Here is a 7426-nt window from a genome sequence, read left to right as displayed (position 1 = left end):
TCATATTGCTAATCGAGTCTTCATATCGCACTTGTTCAAGGAATAAAGTTCACCCCTCCATAAAACCCATGTTATGCCTCGCCTATCTCCATTCTGTTCCCATGATGAGTTAAAATACAAACCGTTCAGGTTTGACTGAGAACACGCCACATACCACCAAGCTCCATGCACGTCCTCTGCGCAGTTAATGATCGATACCAAGTCATTGTCGTTGTCCCTCGTTGAAAATGGCCAATGATTGTGGAATGTCAGTGAGTCTCCGGCCGTACTGTCCGCATTGTACGAATCAAAACTCAGACTGTAATCATCTCCTAAGATCCGGAAATCTCCGTACTCGGCCCAGGCCGTGTTGCCATCCCAGTCCTCCAAATCGATTCGAAGGTCCCAAGATCCAGTAGAATTACTCAAGGTGCGCAAGTTGTCGTTTCCGAGCCAAAACTCACCAGCCAAGTCCCCAAAGCCCACGCGGTAGTCAGCCCAGCCGCGGTAGAAGTCGACACTGCCATCCTGACGCCTCTGAATGACAAGCCAGCCTCCACCGTCTGTCTCCATGTCGCAGTACACCCTTAGACCATCTGCGAATCCCGCAGGGAATATCGTATAGATACCGCTCACGCTGTAACCTGCCTTCAGTAAACTCTGGCAATCGCTGTAAGCCGCTACGGAGACCTCAGGTGTGCCTCCATGACCATCGAAGTACACGCTCCCGTAGTCTGCAACCAAATTGTTTGGCACATTGACTCCCGTAACATTGTTCATATCACACCTGCGATTGTTCTTGAAGTAATTGACTGATTTGCAAGCTTGCCAAGAGTGGCACCGGCTCACACAGCCGACAAGAGTACCAACTCTACCCGACCAAATTGTGGCATTTCTTAGTGCTCGATTTTCAGCAGCATTGAATTCCTGTGAGAGTGCATGACCACAAGAGGTACCTTGAGACGTGGGCAAGCTTAAAAAGAAAGTATAAAACCAAAGACAAGTGACAAGTACCTGTCTACGTGAGTGACTCAAAACCCGAACCTCCTCCATTTTGCCGTCAACGCAAAGTGATAGTTGGAATTCCAGCGAAACACGTAGCATATTTCCCAGTGAAGGTATCTCCATGGCATCAATCAATTGTTATTAGAACCTTGGTCGTGATATTGACAGCCACCAGTCTTCAACGCTCCTGGCTCGCTCGATTACTCCTCGTCTCCGAGCACGTTCCGAAACAAATAAACCTGATTCAAACCACCACACATATTGATCACGTTGAGACGTATACGAATACGTACAATGATGTATTGTCCCGATTCTGTTCATACCTCTAGCTGTAGCGATGGTTCTTATGATTTATCGACCAACTTTCATCTTTGATCAAGTAACCATAGCAACGGGTTAACAAATGATTACCTCAAAGGAAACGCTATTCTGCCGCACTCGTCCTCTCCAGTTACTCATGCACAGTTACATGCATTTTATGCTCCTACCAAAGACAGGTGACAAGTACCTGTCTACTTGAGCGACTCAAAACCCAAACCTCCTCCATTTTGACGTCAACGCAAAGTGATAGTTGGAATTCCAGCGAAACACGTAGCATAATATTTCCAAGTGAAGGTATCTCCATGGCATAAATCAATGTTATTAGAACCTTGGTCGTAATATTGACAGCCACCGGTCTTCAACGCTCCTGGCTCGCTCGATTACTCCTCGTCTCCGGGCACGTTCCGAAACAATAAACTTGATTCAAACCACCAGACATAGTGTTGTGGCGTATACGAGTGAGTGCATTGATGTATTGTCCCGTTTGTGTTCGTACCTCTATGGAGATGGTTCTCATAATGTATCGATCAACTTGGATCTTTGAGCAAGTAACCATAGCAACGGGTTAACAAATGATTACCTCAAAAGAAAAGACTACTCTGCTGCACTCGTCCTCTCCAGTTACTCATGCACAGTTTACATACATTGTATGTTCCTACATTTACCTTTTATTTATTACATGTCTTTAACCAGAATATGATGTTTGCTACATTTTAATTTAAAAAGAGGCACTGCTCTTCATAAAGATGGCTGAAATATCTCATAAAAACATTCCGCCAATGAACTACAAACAACGCGTTTTGCTGTCATCTTCTGACGATTCTAAAGTCAGGTAGGCAAAGTTAGAAATCTAGCGCTCATTTAAAAATAATGGCACTTGATGCAAGCACTATACTAATACAGAATTTACCAGCAATATTGTTACATTCAGTGCACTGAGTGAGTTTTTGCTATTTTACATTGCGAGAGTACTCTCATTTCGTCCCTGTTTTCACGAAGATCCACATTATGTGGATTTTTAAGAAAAAGCGTTTTCGAGATAATCGCAAAAGAAGTTTCTCCTACTTTAAAACTGCCAAAAATACTACTTTGCAACAACTTTGTGCAGTATTGAAACCATCATATAATTCTATGAGAGCTGAATTGTTACGTGATCACAGTGATTATAATTAATACAGTAGTTATTTTGTGAACATTATGAGTAAAGATATATGGCTCTTCGTGAAAACGAAAATTCAAGATTTCTACATTTTCGGTGACATTTTGGCCCTTTCGGTTCAACGTGCTTTTCCATAGGTTAGGCGCGAGTGTGTACGCACGCAAAGCTGAGAATGTAACAAAGATATAACGAAAATTTCAGTTGACATGCTTTTACGCCTTTCCGTGCAATAGGTTTTGAACGTGTTCAAGGGGCAAAAATGTATGTGGCTCTTTGTGAAAACGCACAATGCAATTATCGAGATTACTGTCCCTTGCATCATTAATGTAATTTGGAAATTAACGATGTTTTGCTTACAGAAAATGTCAAAATGGTTAAGTACAATGTTTTAAATCCAAACAGCGAACAAATCGATATAAAAAAAGGTATTTGTTGACATATGTGGCTCTTCGTGAAAACGTAGACGACGGTTTTCAAAGAAAACAAATGCACATGTATTCGAGTAAACATTAGCTCCAAGCGCCTGAAACAGACGCTAGTGATTGAAACTCATTCAATCGAATAGATGGAGTTTCCTCTAGAGTTCGACTAGATTGGTTTATTTTGTCAGAGTTTTTTCAATCTAAAATTTGAGTGATGTTTATTCTAAATCGTCTGGTCCCTTCATTCTTCGGAAATAATCGAGTAGCACGTGCGTATTGACACACGTTTTAAAGTTAAGGACATCTAATTCAGATGTATTAATATCTAAATTAAACAAAATTGAAACTTGGAAATCAATGTGAAAATCAATGTGATTTAAGATGAAAAGAAATATCACCGTCAAAACTTGAATGATTTTACTTAGTAAGAGTGAATTGTACTTGAATAGTTATAAGAAAGTATAAATCGTACGCGAAATTTACTATTGAAATACCGATGTATTCATCGTCAGAGCCCTATAAAGTCTTTGAAACTGAATTTACTGCAGTCGAACAGGTAGAGAGCAACTATCATTGCCTCTTTTCTGTTTAACCATACCTCATAAATATTCATCAGGCAGCTGCGATATTTCATTGGTCCATTCAACCATGTTTTTGATTTTGCAGTATTTGAAAAAAACTGAAATATTGACAAACAGAATAGAAAATTGTTATTGTGTCATTATTTTAATTATTTCATCCAGTTCTTCCTCGTTAGAAATTACAAAGCGAACACCACCGGTCGCCATTTTGATAGGCAGCGCCCACTGTGCTATGGGATCATTTTGGACTAGACTGGCACAAACAATTGGATGTCCTCACCGGCGATCTCCAGGGTACGCACATAAAGCCCTAGTCTGAGTATCACCCGTTATCCACGGAGCCAAATCCTGTATAACGTCTGACATCTCCTGACGTGCAAGTTTATTCAAGCCGCGCACAAGCCAATCGAAGTTGACTTGACTAAATCGTGACGTAATTTCATTCCCAAATCAGGACTAAATGGTTTGATTGGTCAATTCGAATGCAGTGCTTTGTAATACCATGGAGTGTTTAATAGCTCCATTGTAATACAACAACAACCGGCCCCATATCACGTAACATTATACAAAGCGCGTGACCACGGAATTCGCCGTGTTCTATTACACAGACTATAGCTTAGGCGTCGTTGGTAAAAGAAAACACTGTACTACACTGGAACAAAATCTAAGGTTGCGACCCAGGTGTGTGATAGTACCGGTACCTCCATAGTTTTTGCGCGTCACGCGCGCATGCGGAGAGGCGGGGAAATAGTAAAAACTTTCACACAGTTGAGTTGCTGGAATGGACAAATGAAATGCCAAGGCTGCACGATGAATATTCATGAGGTATATATAGTAATACTATTTGCATCGCTGCTAGCGTAGAGGGCGAATGATTTTATATCAGTCGCGATTCTGGCGGGACCGCAGCTGGGTGTCCTATAGATCTGTCTCCGAGTCATATACGAAACGCATGGAAATGGGCATCAGGGTTTTCAGTTTACGGACACTATACGTTGGTGAGGTTCTCTTTTCACAATAGCATTCCACATCCCTGAATTCGTGGATTTGAAGGTATGGTTTGGATTGGCCTCATTTTAAGGATGCCGGTAGTGCGATATCTACTTTAGCGCCATCATAGTCAAATGGCGCACAGGGAAACCCTTGAACGAAGAGCTATGGCGGTAGGCTCATTTTAGTCAGATGTAGGCCTTTGTTTTGCAAAGGTTAAGTATTTAAAAGTCGGACAGGGTGAGCGCAAGCATAGATGTAAGCAGAAAATATTGTAATGGCTGTCGCAAAGGCGTCTCTGTCAAGTCGATCGGGAGTGGGCATTGCAAACCAACGTGTGAGCTGGCGGGCCACGCTCGAGCGGGCATGGTATATAGGCCCTGGTTGTAAATCAGCCTATCCGGGTTTTAGCCTTTGAACAAAGGTGGGGCTCAAGTTTTTGTTTTCATAGAAACCTGTAAATGCCATGCATGGCGTACAGCGTATAGTGCAGAGCGATACGTGAGCATTGAGTCGTTGAGAATAGGCGTGCTTCTGTAGTGGGCAGGTAGCCTATACAGTTTGAAATAAGACAGTTCTACTCCTTCCATGATGAGCGAAGCATACGATATTGTAGAGGTGAGCCGACCCACTATTTGATGTACATTACCACAGATCTTTTAAAGGGCATTTGAAGGAGTTTAGTGATGATTTAAGTAAAGCAGGGTTAAATTAAATAATTACGGAAATCATAGTAGGTTCTCTAGGATGCAGTTCTTGGGGAAAAACACAAAAGTGTTCACGAAGTGTTTTATAACGATATTTATGTTATGAATACATATATAACGGCAATGGCAAAAATAAATATAACGACAGTTATATTAACAGGAAGAACACACACCAGTAATAACATGAAGACATACACATGTTGGTGTAAAGGTATCTATCTCCCTTTCAGTTTAACTAGATGAGTTCTGATTTGACACTCTTTCCAGGAAAGCGAGGAGGCGTACGGTGCAGCAGGGGAGCCATGCTCAAAGATCTTTCGTGGCCTCTGCTCGAGATACAAAATCTCTGCCCGATGTTTTGAGTGTTTAGTAGAGGACGGTTGGGACGACCCGAGTCAGTTCAAAGATATGAGTTCTAGTTGGAAAGATCATGCTTTAGCGCTAGCTCCAAATGGAGGTCAGAAGCGTAACATCGAGATGATGTTGGAAAGGGTTGATGCTGGGCCACTTGATGCGGCAGTACCCAAGGTCAAGAGAATAAAAATCGCCTCTGTGGACGTAGCACAGCCCCCGCCTGAAGCTGGGATTGCATCAGCGGCGAGCAGTGAACCGGACCCGATTTCATCGGCTCCAACGACATCTCAGGTAACCACACACATTTCACGAATGTAGCGTCATAGTTTTCAAAGTTCAATAGATATTCATAATATTTGATGGACTGCGCATCAGGGTCCATAGATTTAGTCTTGATTCTGGGGCAGTTTAGGTAGAGGAGAGCCTTGAATTGTGCATACAATAATATTATTAAATGATGAGAGTAATAATATTAGCCATACTTTCCATCATCATATTGGTAGTGGCAGTTGGGATAATATGCTAGCATATACTGATAATCATTGTTATATTAATGTTAATGGACAGTAATAAGGCAAAATGTTTATATATTAAAAAAAAAAAAAATTAATTACAATAATTTATTGTAAAATAAAGCGTGTATATGCGCCATAGATAGAAAGCTTTCCGAATCGAAAATGGAACACAATTATTTTTCATAGCCCAGAGCATTAAGTATTATAAGAGATATTCCATAAGTGTCGGTGTGGATAGGAGTGTATGCATGGGTCGTCCTGTTCGAATTTTATGAGGTCTAAAAATACATTGTAGAGCGGGACACAAGTAATTTAAAGGAAAGGTTTGGGTGCAAGGCGTGGTTTGCCAGGGTCTGTCATGGTTGAATAGTTCGGAGTGTGTTTAAATAGTGCAAGACTCAGTAGAAAAGCCATACAAAGTCCAAATGAACTAAGATTAAAGGCCAATTCGAGAACAAAAAGAGTGTTCCATGAGTCCGGGAGTCGTTTAAAGAGCAGATCAAACGACTGGGGATACCTGAAGAGCGGTAAAAGGGCTCCGGGTTGTCAAAAAACAGACCAGACTACCAGAAAAACCTAAAGAGCGGTAAAAAGGGCTCCAGGTTGTCAAAAAACAGACCAGACTACCAGAAAAACCTGAAAAGCGGTAAAAGGGCTCCGGGTTGTCAAAAAAACAGACCAGACTACCAGAAAAACCTAAAGAGCGGTAAAAAGGGCTCCGGGTTGTCAAAAAACAGACCAGACTACCAGAAAAACCTAAAGAGCGGTAAAAGGGCTCCGGGTTGTCAAAAAACAGACCAGACTACCAGAAAAACCTAAAGAGCGGTAAAAAGGGCTCCAGGTTGTCAAAAACAGACCAGACTACCAGAACAACCTGAAGAGCGGTAAAAAGGGCTCCAGGTTGTCTAGAGAGCAAACCAAACTACCAGAATAATCGGAGAGCGTAAAAGGGCTCCAGGTTGTCAAAAAATGAAGGGGGGAAAAAAAAAAATACATAAATAAATAAATAAATACCAGAAAAACTTGAAGAGCGGTAAAAGGGCTCCAGGTTGTCCAGAGAGCAAACCAACCTATCAGAATAATCGAGGAGCGGTAAAAGGGCTCCGGTTGTCTAAAGAGCAGACCAAACGACTAGAAAATCCTGAAGAGCGGTAAAAGGGCTCCAGGTAGTCTGAAAATAAACCAAACCACCAGAAAACCCGAAGAGCGGTAAAAGGGCTCCAGGTTGTCTAAAAACAACCAAAACGACCAGAGGCTGAAGTAGGTAAGAGTGCACCAGGTTGACTAAAAACACACCAAGCTACCAGGAAACTTGAAGAGCGGTAAAAGGGCTCCGAGTTGTCTAAAAACAAACCAAAACGGCCAGAGGCTGAAGTATCTGCGTTCCAGGTTG

The 7426-nt window shown here is 41.9% G+C and overlaps 2 protein-coding genes across 2 annotated transcripts; one reads left to right on the top strand and one right to left on the bottom strand.

Annotated features, from left to right (window-relative positions):
* LOC119725968 (ficolin-3-like) lies at positions 1 to 759 on the bottom strand. The gene has a single exon (XM_038197594.1). It carries the CDS (start codon positions 757 to 759, stop codon positions 1 to 3), a length of 759 nt encoding a protein of 252 aa, XP_038053522.1.
* Positions 760 to 4966: 4207 nt separating this feature from the next.
* LOC119725244 lies at positions 4967 to 6097 on the top strand. The gene is made up of 2 exons (XM_038196590.1): positions 4967 to 5075; positions 5432 to 6097. The coding sequence occupies exons 1-2, from the start codon at positions 5046 to 5048 to the stop codon at positions 5834 to 5836; spliced, it is 435 nt and encodes a 144-aa protein (XP_038052518.1). The 5' UTR covers positions 4967 to 5045; the 3' UTR covers positions 5837 to 6097.
* Positions 6098 to 7426: the final 1329 nt, after the last annotated feature.

Source organism: Patiria miniata, unplaced genomic scaffold (genome assembly GCF_015706575.1).
Source record: "Patiria miniata isolate m_02_andy unplaced genomic scaffold, ASM1570657v1 HiC_scaffold_19, whole genome shotgun sequence".
Lineage (NCBI taxonomy): Eukaryota > Metazoa > Echinodermata > Asteroidea > Valvatida > Asterinidae > Patiria > Patiria miniata.
This window is presented reverse-complemented; position numbering and strand designations above follow the sequence as displayed.

Excerpts from the sequence above, each read along its gene's own strand:
- LOC119725244 (XM_038196590.1), top strand. The coding sequence starts at position 5,046 with ATGATGAGCGAAGCATACGATATTGTAGAG. Across the intron at positions 5,076-5,431 it reads AAGCATACGATATTGTAGAG|GAAAGCGAGGAGGCGTACGG; the intron begins GTGAGCCGACCC and ends CACTCTTTCCAG.
- LOC119725968 (XM_038197594.1), bottom strand. The coding sequence starts at position 759 with ATGAACAATGTTACGGGAGTCAATGTGCCAAACAATTTGGTTGCAGAC.